The 13,933-nt window shown below is 38.4% G+C and overlaps 2 protein-coding genes across 2 annotated transcripts; one reads left to right on the forward strand and one right to left on the reverse strand.

The window, feature by feature from the left end:
• Positions 1-594: 594 nt before the first annotated feature.
• parp16 (poly (ADP-ribose) polymerase family, member 16) lies at positions 595-6,439 on the reverse strand. The gene is given in 8 exon segments (XM_054619209.1): positions 595-1,804; positions 2,438-2,582; positions 2,670-2,841; positions 3,009-3,215; positions 3,295-3,432; positions 4,297-4,343; positions 4,346-4,492; positions 6,333-6,439. Coding segments are annotated over 7 exon segments (984 nt in total). The 5' UTR covers positions 4,485-4,492; positions 6,333-6,439; the 3' UTR covers positions 595-1,668.
• Positions 6,440-9,679: 3,240 nt separating this feature from the next.
• scamp5a (secretory carrier membrane protein 5a) lies at positions 9,680-13,593 on the forward strand. The gene is made up of 6 exons (XM_054619585.1): positions 9,680-9,738; positions 9,996-10,144; positions 11,099-11,255; positions 11,344-11,445; positions 12,606-12,723; positions 13,405-13,593. Exons 1-6 carry the CDS (start codon positions 9,680-9,682, stop codon positions 13,591-13,593), a joined length of 774 nt encoding a protein of 257 aa, XP_054475560.1.
• The last annotated feature ends 340 nt before the right edge of the window (positions 13,594-13,933 follow it).

Consider the following 13,933-nt stretch of genomic DNA (forward strand, 5'->3'; position numbering starts at 1 on the left):
TTATTAAATACAAAGTAGTCCAATTCTTTACAAATCTAGATACAATAGCCTAAAATAATTCAATACTAAAATGTCACAAAATGTCCTGTTTACAAAATTTGTAATTATATTACTAATTAAATAATTTTATTTAATATGTTTGTCCTCTTATAAAGTTTTATGGCAAACCATAAAAAACAATTGATATTTGTTTCCTTTGGTAAATGTATTGTTCTTCTAACTGTGGAAACACATCCGCATTTCAGGTATGGATTAGAAGGAGTGGGTCTGTCACCAAAGCAGGCCGCCTCCGTTATCAATCCCATATCGCGTCTCACTTTCTTTTTTTTTTTTTTACTGATAAAAATAACGCATAACAAAGGACCGTCTGCGTGCCAGCGGTAATAAATGTGCCCCCGTCAGAAGAAGCCCATGTTAAAGTTTAAATACAATGCAAAACAATAGAAAAGTACAATAGATAATTATGAATGAGTGACCTTGAAGTAGATTTTGATGTTTGGGATGCAGCTACAGAGATCTCTCTCAGCACATCTGAATAATAACACTATAAGATTTATAAGACAACTTTCGAACAAACTAACCTCATTTAAATCCTTAAAATAAATTAAATCAAAAGTATTGCTTTATTAGTGTGAAATATTGAAACAAATGTTCAGAACCTTTTGCATTTAAGCTGACATACAGTTTATTTCATGAACCTATATAAGGATATAAAAGCATATCCTAAATCATTATGAGTGAGGTTATCAGTGGCCTTTCTATGATCCATCATTATGAATACAGAATGTCAGCACAAAAAAATATATCCAACTTATATATTTTTCCTTTATTAAGCCTAACAGTTATATTCAATACCTTAAAATTACACCTAAAGTCATGAGTTAAAAAAAGGTCCCTACTCATAACTCAGTGATGCAAATCATAACATTAAATAGAACGAAATTAAACTGGGCCTTTTTCATTAGTGCCGGATCAACTGACCGCCAGGCATCGCTGACACTAATGAGTCAATGTGATTAATAGTTAATTAGCTAATGTGCTAACAATTCCCAGTATTTAAAGGAACAGTGTGCAGCATTTAGGGGGCTACAGTAGCCTATAAAGGACAAACCAAACATTGGATAGAGCCATTCTTGTTTTTGCCTGGCCACCGTAGTTACCCTTCACTCTTGGAATCTGCAACCAAACCCTAGATGCCGCCAAATTCTACACACTGCACCTTCAATACATGACAAACTAAAAAGAGATCTTAACGCTTGACTCTTTTACGTTTTTGTTAATTAAACCAAATAATGTTGTTTTTTCTTTGAACTCTTCGGTTTGTGAGACTGTGACCTCACAGGACTAAAGCCACACAGCAACAAATCTTATCTAAACAACAGGATGTTTACTTAACCAAATAAATTACAAGTGAAACATTGCATAACATTTTCATAATGCAGATTGGTCTTATTATCCATAAACAAAAAAAACATCAACACAATATGATCTATAATTTTGCTATTTGAAATGTTATCTTGGAATAACAGCAATTATGGTTATTTGTAGAAGTAAGAATGATTGTAGAGAGAAGTCAGTATAAAAAGGTGCATAAAACTTTATCTTTGCTCCGGCCTCGAGTCAGTCTCTGATCAGGAAGGCACTGTGGACAATTAACATTTTTTCTCGTCACCTGAACAGTCTGTTCCAAAACGAAACGAAGGTGGTGGAGTTAAAGGCACCGATGAATATGAGCAGCAGAAAGTAGAGACTCATCATGATGGCAAAATGGTGTCTGAGGAGCCAGGAGGTGCCGCGGGAACGTCTGAAGAAGAAAAACACAAAGATTACCTTTTGTTTACCAGCACCAACCAAACTGACAACCCTGTATTTAAGTTTAACAACTAATATTAGACATTTTTTAATTCTACCAAAGGCTTAAACAAATGTTAATTGCATTATTGAGACCCTCGTCTCTTCACTACCAAAACTAGGACTAGTGTTTATAAAAAGTACAGCTGTGTATAGTCAACAAAAACATTTTTGTCACACAAGTTGTAATAACAATCAACCTACATTTCACTGTTCATGCTGAGTTCAGCTGACTAAACAAATGTTCATTTGCATGGAGTTAAAGTGAATTCACACATATAGATACAAAAAGGGAGGAAGTCTATTGTCTGCCAGAAGCCTAAAGCTCACAGGTGTGTTTGCATAAATCACATAAATAATATACTCAGCCTGTTTGCACATTTCATTCAAACCTTAGGGACAGTAAGCAAACAGTAGTCACTAGTTTTAGACATTGTTTGTCAAAGGGAATTATCATTGCCACTACTGACCACGATGAGAAGCTTTCCTTCATCTTGTTTGCACTGTACTTAAAAAATGTTTTTATGTATAATGTGACTAATAAATGCTTCAGATATTACGTCCTTTACCCACAAATAATTCTTACCTTGACAGGTGCTTCCTCTGAGAGTACACAAGCAGGTACTTGACTCGCAAAAGCTGATTGTTGGTGACCACAAAGTACTTATGTGGTACATCGCCTCCTTCGCTGTTCTTTGCTCTTGAGCGCTGACGGTCAATGATCTCAGAATCTGGAACGGGAAATGAGTGGCGATTTAAATATCAGGGTTGCAGGATTTATAATTTGTGTTATTCTGAGAGTCACACAGTTTACACACCTTTTTTCTTCACCTGACACTTAACATCGGGGTGATCAATGACTTCACACATGGCGACACAGCTGAGCAGTGGACCCAGAAGACTTTCTCGCCATCCGCTGCTGTGGGGACTGTAGAGGACGGCCATGCTGAGGTCACTGGTGAGGTAGGTCCCCTCTCCAAACACGGAGTTCTGCACACAACATGTAGAAAAGGAAACCAGATCGACTGAGTTTTTGTGTCGGTTAGAAACAACAGAACATCTCAGCTGCTCCATGTAGTCCTATGTTTTACATTGGACAATAATAAAACCGGCATTTTTAGCCAAAGAATAGAGAAGGCAGTGATGACCGCACTAACCTTGTTGAGGTGGCAGTGCAGCCCGTTGTGAATGATAGAGTGAAAGTTTTCCAGGCGGCTCCCGTGGAATGCATAGAAGACGTCTCTACCTTCCCTCGTCTTTTCAAACCTGGCGTTCATCTGATCACAGTACTCCAACTCAAACAGGAAGTCAGGCACGGGCGCAGTAAGCCCATCATTTTCAGTCAGGTTACAAAGTTTGGCATACTGGGAGAGATCAAAGACACACTGTAAACAAAGAAACAGGTAGTAAAAGACATATGTTTCTATACTTGTAGGCATGTACCTCATCTTTCTGTAGCGTCTTTACAGCAAAGCTCTTTGAAGAGAGAATCCAGTGTGTGAGAGCCAAATGATGCTCTCCGTCTCTGGCTCGTAGTCTCACCAACTCTCTCACTCCAGGCAAAGAGTGCACATCTGCCAACTAGTGAAGAAAATTAACATTTTTTAAAAAAAATTGCCAAATCAGTAGTCACGACACCAAGTGTCTCTCTGAAACAGAGCTGTCATCTCTGCATTAATGTCAATGTGGGCGTCATTCTATATCATGACAATACCCACAGAAACCAAGACACAAATCTCTACTACACAGTACATGCATATTGCCAAGCAAAATGGTCTAGATGTCTTTTGATCAAATGTTAGAGACATGGTCATTGCAAATACCCCTAAAAATACATGTGAGACTTTCCAACCAACTACAAGCGGATTCAGCCTTTCACTCCTCAGAGTAATAACAGCCTACTTTTGATGAGTCTGGCCCTCATTAATTAATTTAAGGCAGTCCACTAAAAACACAAATCTTTGTTTTTTAAGCACCTGCAAAGCTTAAAAGATGTCAAATCTTTATGACTTCTTATCTGTGCTTCACAAAAGTGTCTGTAGAGTTTTTGTTGTAAATAAACACTGCTTTGTTCTATACACTTTCAATGTTTTCACCAAAATACATTCTTTGTTTTTTCTATTAATTTGCTAATTTCAATGTTTTAAATATGCATCGTCATCACACAGTCTTGTTCTACACCTTCTGTACCGACCCACTGATGCCTCTAACAGCACATTACTGCCACCCAAGTGTGTGTGTATAATGCAAACACCATACTAATCGGGTGCATGTTTATTTTTCTGTAAACAAAAGTCAAATTTTCTTTTCAATTCACTTAATGCATTTATTGCTCACATATAATATCTTAAATGATAGCTCTTGAAGTTATGTGATTAAGCATTAATGCTACAACAGCGATTGTTAAAACCTTTGGCGGTCAGTATATATATATATATATCTTACCAGCTCCTCAAAGTCCTTACTGTCACCACTTATGTATCTAGGGGGAAGGGTCTGAGCAAGGAGTCCCTCTTGTAGTTCTGTGCAGCAGCAACAAACAGGCTGCAGCGGAGGTCTGCTGCTACAGGGTCTCTGTGCAGACAGGAGCACACCAGCTCTCTGACGGCCTCAGGTGAGAGCGGCGGCTGCATTCCCAGCACTGCAGACAGAGGGGATAAGATAGAAAAAACAAGTTAGGTGTAGAACGCACAGCAAACACCTTAAGACAAGAAATGTAAGGACTAAAATAAATGTGTTAAACTATGGTGCATTGTGCCAAACTGCGAACTCTCATTAAAATCTTTTCCCCCAAAAAATTATTGTTTTATTATTAGTTAATCTGGTGATTGTTTTCCAAATGAATTGATCAATTGCGTGATTTTTGAAAAATAATGAAATATGCATTTGCAATGCAATGAGAATTACAATTTCGAAGAGACGAAATAGCTTGTTTTTTCAAACCTACAGTCCAAATCACCAAAGTATTACATTTATTAACCCTTTCATGCATAGAGGTCACTACAGTGGACAGCTATTCAAATGTTGTTTTCTTGTATATGCATGGGTTTTGATGGCATAGTTGCACATCAGCCACTACAATAGTGCTCACTGTAGTGGCTGATGTGCAACTATGCCATCAAAACCCATGCATATACAAGAAAACAACATTTGAATAGCTGTCCAATGTAGTGACCTCTATGCATGAAAGGGTTAAGACAATTATAGGCATCGAGCCTCCATTTAAGAAGCTGGAACCACAAAAAAATGATCAATTAATTAAAAAAAAATGACAACAGATACATTTTCTGTTGATTATTCTACCAATAATGTATTCTCTATGTTCAGCATAATCCAAAATGTGTGAATGGAGGGATGAATATTTTCTCAGCATGAAATCCCTCCTCATCTTCTCTTACTTTGAAGGGAGGACATTTTCTGACAGGGGAACAACATTTAGCCTTACACCTACAGTACCAGTCAAAAGTTTGGACACACCTTCTCATTCAATGGTTTTTCTTTATTTCTACATTGTAGATTAATATTGAAGACATCCAAACTATGAAGGAACACAATTATGTGGTAAACAAACAAATGCTCAACAAACCAGAATATGTTTTATATTTTACATTCTTCAAAGTAGTTGAATGAGAAGGTGTGTCCAAACTTTTGACTGGTACTGTACATGAGCTCATTTTGAACCTGCAGTGAACATGATGGAGCTCCAGCCCAGTTTAGCACTGTTGTCCTTTTTTTTTTATCAATGTTAATCATCTGCTGTCACATCTACTATTATGTCCAAAATCAAAACAAAAAGTCCCACAAAGGCCACAGTTGTTTCCCCCCCCGAGCTGTTGAGAAGTCCCTGGTTAAATCCTGAGTTAGTTAAGCTAGCAGTCACGTTAAGTTAGATTAACCCTGAGCCTTCCTCGTAGCACTTATTGCACTCGTATTAGTTGTTGCACTTACTGTATTCGTATCAGTTCGCTGCACTTATTGAATTTGTATTTGTTTACTGCACTTATCCTATTCGTAGTAGTTTGTAGCACTTACTATATTCGGATTAGTCTGTTGCAATTATTGTTTTCGTAGTAATTTGCCTCTGCACTATACTTTTGCTCTGGCTTATGCTTTGAGATGCTTGTTTAAGAAAGGAGATGCACTTATGACTTCTGGTGACTAGTAGTTCTCTTGAATACCTATGTTGAATACACTTCCTGTAAGTCGCTTTGGATAAAAGCGTCTGCTAAATGACTGTAATGTAATGTAATGTAATGTAACTCTGCATTAGCATAGCAGGCTCTGAGCATGCTACGTATGCTAGCATTAGCATTAACAAGTGAAGCTCTGCTAACATATCTGTCGCTGAATAACGTAACTGATGAGTAATACTGCATGGTCGGACGACTGTGGAATCATGAACACATCAAGAACACATCCACGTGGTCCACATACCTATTGCATAATCAATACACTAGTTCTGTATCATTATTTCCGGTTACCTTTAGTCTCGCTCAACTCATAGCACTGCAGGAAGCGCTAACGTTAGCTGCTGCGTTCAGGATCCGGAGAGAATAGCGGAAATATTTAGTCGTGCATGGACGAGAAGCGTAAACACAAACGTGGCAGATTGAGTAGAGTGGAGTAGAAAGGGCGCAGGGGGAGTGTCAGTACAGACAGACAGAGCAAAAACAAACTAACTCTGGTAGAAATGAGAATACAATGTTTGGTGTGTGTTTTTTCATCTTTGTTCCATTATGTGCCTGAAGCTGATATGTTGAAATTTACGAGGACAGGTGAAAGCAGCATTCAACAAATGTCTACAAGGCCTTTTAAATGTGACTCTTTCTCCTGCAGCTACTCACAGCCATGCTTTGTGAGCTGCAGGGGAGTCAAAAAAACAAATCAAAAGTGCATGGTAAATTGTGAAAGAAGGCACAAACTTGCTTTCTTATACAGTACCAGTCAAAAGTTTGGACACACCTTCTCATTCATCTACTTTGAAGAATCTAAAATATAAAACATATTCTGGTTTGTTGAGCATTTGTTTGTTTACCACATAATTCCATATGTGTTCCTTCATAGTTTGGATGTCTTCAATATTAATCTACAATGTAGAAAAAAATAAAAATAAAAATAAAGAAAAACCATTGAATGAGAAGGTGTGTCCAAATTTTTGACTGGTACTGTATTTAAAAGAAATGATCAATATTTCCCTTTTAAAAGCAGATTTTTGTGGAGGTACTTAAAACTAATTAAAAACAAGTATCTCAAATACTTGTGTACAGTACCAGTCAAAAGTTTGGACACACTTTCTCATTCAACTACTTTGAAGAATCTAAAATATAAAACATATTCTGGTTTGTTGAGCATTTGTTTGTTTACCACATAATTCCATATGTGTTCCTTCATAGTTTGGATGTCTTCAATATTAATCTACAATGTAGAAAAAAATAAAATAAAGAAAAACCATTGAATGAGAAGGTGTGTCCAAACTTTTGACTGGTACTGTATCTTTAATGGCAAAATTTGTATCATTGCATCGCATTTTTTGGGGGGTCATGATAGTAAAAATACACTGTGTTAGCTCGCAGGATAGACTAACTAACTTCCTGGCAACGCACAAAAAATGTTTTCAGACGGGGAGGGGGTTGTGATTCACAGGAAATATTCATCTAAAAAGCATTGGGTTCGTACCACTAAGAAGTGTAAGCCTATATCAATGTGTGGTGTGAATTTCTGAAAAGGTTTAAATTAAGAAATTAAGTAAAATTCAAATATGAATATACATGTTAGAGAATCACAGAAAGGGGTAGGACCTTAAGTGTTAATATTGAATTATTGACATAGTTTATTAAGAGTTTGCTGATATGTTTGATGTTAATCTTATTGGTTTTTCCTTTTTTGTTTTGTTATTATTTGTTACATAATAAATACATATTTCTATGTACTGCAAACTTTTGTGTTTTTCAACAGCCTTTTGCTGAACCCAGATAACTTTTCTCTACCTTGCACTCACATCTTTATGTATTTTGTATTTATTTAGTTGTTTTACCTATTTCATTCATTTAAATTTTTATGTCAATGTTTTATGCATCACATAAAGTTCTTCGAGTTGCCTTTGTATATAAAATGTGCAACAAAAATACACCTGCCTTAAAAGTCTTACTTGGGGAAAGAAATTTGTAAAACAGCAATAAATGTACACTCTTGTATGTGCAGACTATGCATCCTGTTCATTAAGTTGTATTGTTTTCCCTCAGAGTAATACTTTCATACATCTTTTTATTCTTTTTATTTTTTATTATTTCGGCACAGGCTGAAAACTCACCTCTTCTACCTCTAAGTACTACCCTGAGCCTTCCACTTAGCACTTATTGTATTCGTATTAGTTTGTTGCACTTATTGTATTCGTATTAGTTTGTTGCACTTATTGTATTCGTATTAGTTTGTTTCTTCACTGTACTTTTGCTCTGGTTTATGCTCTTAGATGCTTGTTTAAGAAAGGAGATGCACTTATGACTTCTGGTGACTAGTAGTTCTCTTCAATACCTATGTTGAATACACTTATTGTAAGTCTCTTTGGATAAAAAGCGTCTTCTAAATGACTGTAATGTAATGTAAAGTAATGTATTCTTAGCTTTGATATTTGTATAGTAGCCTCATATATTTGATAATGTGATCCTGTAATGCCATCTTTGATCTTCAGCACTGTGGATAGCATCAGGGGGGCGGGACTTGTTAAGACATTCCTGATTTCAGATTGGTCAGATTAGGCCAGCAACAAACCTGTTTGTTTTTTTCAAGGCTCTGGTCCTGCCCATCGGATGGGGAGGGAGGGTGTGTGGGGGGGGGAGATATGCGCGTAAAGAAAAGACCTTACGTCACGTGACCGCCTCTTACTCCCAAACCCGTCATTTGAGGGAATAACGTAACACATTTGTGTCCAAGCAGCTGCAGATCTGGCCGTTTTCCTCCAATGTGTTTTAATGCAGATTAATTCATAGGATGCTATTTAAACGAACAGAAGGATTTCAAACTGAATAAACTGGAGGTAAGGCTTTAATCACTGCATTTTCATTCATTACAGGAGGGGGTGGGGGGGCTATAATAATGAATGTAGGCTATAATAATAAACCCGATTCTATATGCTGAAAAAATAATAGAAATGTGTATCCTGGATGGTTTACTGTGAGGGCTTTGGGCTTGAAGAGGAAGCACGGATGCACCGTGGTGTCGCACCAGGCTGAAGGACGCTCCTCCGCCGCCCGTGATCACGATGCACTGTGCCCCACTGCAGCATCACTGCCATCCGTGGAAACACATGATGCACACAGAGGACAGTTTTAAGCAACATAATGTATATAAATCAACCGGGATCAGGGTGATTTTCTTGGGCAAAGATGTATTCTCTTTATTTTGTGGCAGAAAGATGCCCTTCACAGCTATATGCTCCCCATCCTCCATCATGTACATTGAAATGTGTCTTACAGACTGAAGTGACGTTTAAGATGATTCATTATAGCGTGTTTGCGGGTTAAAGAGCCAGACAAACATCTCCAGCATACATGGTCAAATCTGAAAAATCTTTAGGCCTTTAAAGCCTATTTTGCGTCCATGGCTTTAGGTTATGAATAGCCTACATTTTAGGTATCACGACAAGGCCACACTGTCCTCCCCCCCCCCACGGATTACACAGCTGTAATATGTGACCAAGAAAACGTGTTTGTCTGTCGATTTTAATGAATGATGCTTCAATAGGGGTGGATACACCCAAAAGGGCTGGGCAGCACCTCTAATAACATCATGTAGGGGTATTTAAAGTCTTTTATTCCAGTGGAGTGTGTGCATGCATCCACAGGAGGGCCTGTGGAGGATTGTGGCCCTTTTGCCCACAAGGAGAGCAGTGTGAGTGAGTGATGCTGCACTTAATAAAAACAGCTCTGTTATTTCTCTGCAGTTTGGTGTTCAAAGCAGCTGAGATTAAAGTCTGTGTGCCTGTTTCATAGTGGAGGGAAATACAGTCATCATGGCAGGTAAGCTTTTCCTTTCTGTTTGACTACATAGTGTGCATGTGAGTCTATGCCCCCAAAACAACCCATTTATAAACTGTAATCCTTCATGCAGCTGTCTGGATTTCTTATATGAGTTTGTTGTGTTGGCAGCTGCATTGAACTGTGTCTTTGTGTCCTAGAAAACAACTTCCCTCCCCTGCCTCGATTCATCCCCCTCAGGCCATGTTTTTACCAAGACTTCAATGAGATCCCAGACCAGCGGCGCACCATGTGCAAAAGGCTCTACTACCTATGGATCTGTGAGTGAACCTGCAGTAAAAGTGTGCTTTGACTGTTAAGTTCCAGTACAGAAATTGCACGTACAACATCTTCTACCACAACTCAAGTCTCTGTTAACCTGTTCAATGCTTATGTATTTTCATGCCGTGTTGCTTTGTTTTACCCAAAACATCATGAGAGCCAAACATCATAGACACTCCAGTACAGCTGTGAGACCAGATTGACCAGTTTCACTGTCACTTGAGAATATATTTTCCGTTATCTTGTGCGTTTTTATGCATGTATTGAAATATTGTGTGTATAAGTTTGCTTTTTGCAAATGTAAAACAGGAGCTCAGTTGGATTTTGATCTAGTTTAAAATTACTAGTTTGAGGTATTTTCAAGAAAAAAAAATCTCCAGCTTTTTAATGTAAGAATTTGCTGCTTTTCTTTGTTGAAAATGAAAATTTCATATCTTTACGGCTTGGCTGGAATACAAATAAGATATTTGAAGATATCTCCAACTCCGGGCAACTTTTTCTCAGAATTCTTTGTTTACATATACAAAACGACTTTTCTATTAATAAAGAAAAAAATTAGCAGATCAATTAAGAAAACAGACAATAGTTAGAGCTCCTAGTGTTTACAGTATAGTAATGTGTCAACATTTATTCATGTGAGCATCATGGTATCTTTTTCATCACCACATAGGTTCTGCCATTTGAAAACAAGAATGTAAGTCTGATAAAAAAAAGTAGATTAGTCTCAACAAAACGTTTAGTATTTGTAGAGTAGAAACTGTGTGCTGTGTGTGCTACATCATAGCTTTAGTGTAGAACTGAACTTCTGCTGTTGGATTAGTTGATGAGATTCATAGTGAGTCAGTCCTGCTGAATGATGAGTAATGCAGCCTGTGGGATATTCACTGTGGAGGCTCTCGTCTTCTGTCCGTCTTGTTTTGGTCATCCTCGCTCCTTCTCTGTGCTGTTGACAGTGAATAGCGCCACATTGGCTGTTAATCTGATTGGCTGTCTGGCGTGGATGTGTGGAGGTGGTGGAGCAACCAACTTCGGCATGGCCTTCCTGTGGCTCATCCTCTTCACCCCCTGCTCCTACGTGTGCTGGTTCAGGCCCATCTACAAGGCCTTCAAGTGAGCTGAGTCGAGCTTACTCATCATCTTTTACCTGCTGCTCTGCTGGATCACATAGATTCTGATGTTTACTCTTCTCTCTATGCAGGACCGACAGCTCTTTCAACTTCATGGCTTTCTTCTTCGTCTTCATGGCGCAGGTGGTGATCAGCATTATCCAGACTGTTGGCATTCCAGGCTGGGGAGTGTGGTAAGAGCTTTGACAAACACAGATATGTTTGAAATGAAGCGTAAATACAGATGGGTGACGAATAAAAGAAAAATTCTCCTAAGATATATGTGGATTTTTGATTATGGTGGTGGAGAGTGCCGTCTAACACACTTTCTCTAAAATCTGTGTTCAGTTGGGTTAAGATTTATTGTCTGTAAAGGCCCTAGCACAAGATTCCCTTTCAAACTCAATGACCTCATGTGGTCTTTATTTATGCATGTTTATCTGTTATGTTTCTCCACGTATTTATTTTTGTATTTTTCCTAAAATTTGTAACTCAATCTGTAACTAAAGTGAAGAGTTTGAAGCACGAATATTGATCATTTCACAGATCCGCTTGGTGTTCTTTAGCACTGAACAGAAGGTGTTCCTAATAATTTTAAGCACAGAAAGATTAAAATAGTTTAGTCTACAGATTAGTCTATAGCATTACAGTTTTCTCCAGGTCAGTCCGGTTCACATACAGTAGGATGTAGACAAAACCTTTACTTTCTGATAAATTACAGTTATCAGACTTTCACCTTCAGAAAAAAAACCTCAAATAGTGCAGCATATTACCTTAAACCACAGTTTTTTCAAAGTCTGACTTTGATGTCCCGCCTTTAACAATATTGATACCCTACATTTGTTCACAATTTGGCAAACTGGTACCATTAAAAGTATGCCAAATAAGCTATTAGCAGTCCCAGTTGGCTATATCCCCATCGATGTGCAGACCACTATCACATTACTTTGTTACAATATAAGCAGCGTCATTTTTCTGGTTTTTGCAGGTTTATTTTTCGTTGGAGAGGTAATAATATCCTTGGGAAGTCCAAGTCACACTGAATCTAAAAACATATCTATCATATCTGAGTGTTCAGACTCAGAGTTATGACTGAGTGTGAGGAGTGTGAGTTTTGGCACATACTGTAGGCTTTTTAAGTACCAGCATGCACCTTTCTCTTTCACATGATACAATGTCCTCGCCTAAAATGTCTCCCTCTGTTCCCCACTTAAACTCTCCTAAACTCCCGCCGGGGGAGACGTGCCGCAGTTAGAAAACCTCTGCTTTAAACCATTGATTTCAAATATTTTCGGTCATGAGTGCCATTGGCTTTGGTATGAGATATCACTAACTCTCCTGTTGTTCCCATCAGTGGCTGGCTGGCTACCATCACCTTCTTCAGCACCAACATTGGTTCAGCTGTGGTCATGCTGATTCCCACCATCATGTTTACTGCGGTGGCTGTACTCTCTTTCATCGCCCTCACAAAGGTGACCTATACATTTCTACTTTTTTAAGGAAAAATTTGTGTTGTTACAGTGCTTTCCGCCATTATCTATTATGAGTGTTGTTGTCATTAAAATCTAAAATACTGTTTCAGCTTACTAAATAGCATCTTAGTATGAAATTTCGGGTGCAGGGTCATAGACTTGTAGCTTACATCCCCTGATACAAAATATTTTCCTGTCCAAATTGTGTTGGTCATGAACCCATGCTTTTAAATTTGTACTCCACTCAAACTAGCAAACTGGGCTACCTAGCTTCAACTTGTTTAGTGAAAGCTAATTAACCTAGCTTGCTAATGTTAGCACGCTTGCAATTCATTAACATTGGAATCTTTCCAATCCAACCAATATGACATGAACGCAACATGATGTATGCAGTCTGAAGTATAGAGTGCTCAAATCACAGATTGGACCAAGCAATGGCTGACAGTGTCTGTAACCCGGCACAGATATTGCACCAATCAAATTAGAGTCCTGACATCATCAGTGGTTCAATGACAAATTCATGCCACCTAGAGAACACTAATGTAGGGGGCACTATCACTATTTTTACTTCTTAGCAAACATGTATTTTAATTTCAACTCGACTTTAATGCCAGAGATTTCTTTTCCTAGATAAAAGTAATGGTGGTTAAATGTCTCTTTGAATTACAACTTCTTATGCAGGTTCATAACTTCTACCGTGGCAGTGGTGGCAGCCTGGGTAAGGCCCAGGAGGAGTGGGCCAGTGGGGCCTGGAAAAATCCCCACGTCCAGCAGGCAGCTCAGCAGGCGGCCATGGGAGCCGCGCAGGGAGCCGTGCAGCAGAACCAGTACTCAGCAGCCCCGACCTACAACTACGACGACCCGATGTAGGGCAGAGGAGGGGGCCGGGCTGCCGAGTGGGAGCGATAAAAAAGGGATCAATTAAGAACACAATTCAGAATTAGGTGCCCTTCATTATAACACTGTACACGCTGAATTCAACCAGAACAAATGTAGAGAAAAGTCATGTTTTTGTTGGAGGTGAATTCTGACATACATGGAGTTAATATTTAAGTCACTTCACATTTAAATGAACAGCCAGCTATTAAAAAGCTGTTTTTTAAAATATCTTAGCTGCTCATTTTTAGCTGGTCAGTGTGTGTGTTGCTTTCTAATGGAGACACATAGTATAGCTAAAAACAATCCCCTGAGCTTCTTCAGTTTATTCAGG

The sequence above is a fragment of the Anoplopoma fimbria genome, chromosome 19, assembly GCF_027596085.1.
Source record: "Anoplopoma fimbria isolate UVic2021 breed Golden Eagle Sablefish chromosome 19, Afim_UVic_2022, whole genome shotgun sequence".
Lineage (NCBI taxonomy): Eukaryota > Metazoa > Chordata > Actinopteri > Perciformes > Anoplopomatidae > Anoplopoma > Anoplopoma fimbria.

Excerpts from the sequence above, each read along its gene's own strand:
- scamp5a (XM_054619585.1), top strand. The coding sequence starts at position 9,680 with ATGCATCCACAGGAGGGCCTGTGGAGGATTGTGGCCCTTTTGCCCACA. Across the intron at positions 9,739-9,995 it reads TTGCCCACAAGGAGAGCAGT|CTGCATTGAACTGTGTCTTT; the intron begins GTGAGTGAGTGA and ends TTGTGTTGGCAG. Across the intron at positions 11,256-11,343 it reads CCCATCTACAAGGCCTTCAA|GACCGACAGCTCTTTCAACT; the intron begins GTGAGCTGAGTC and ends CTCTCTATGCAG.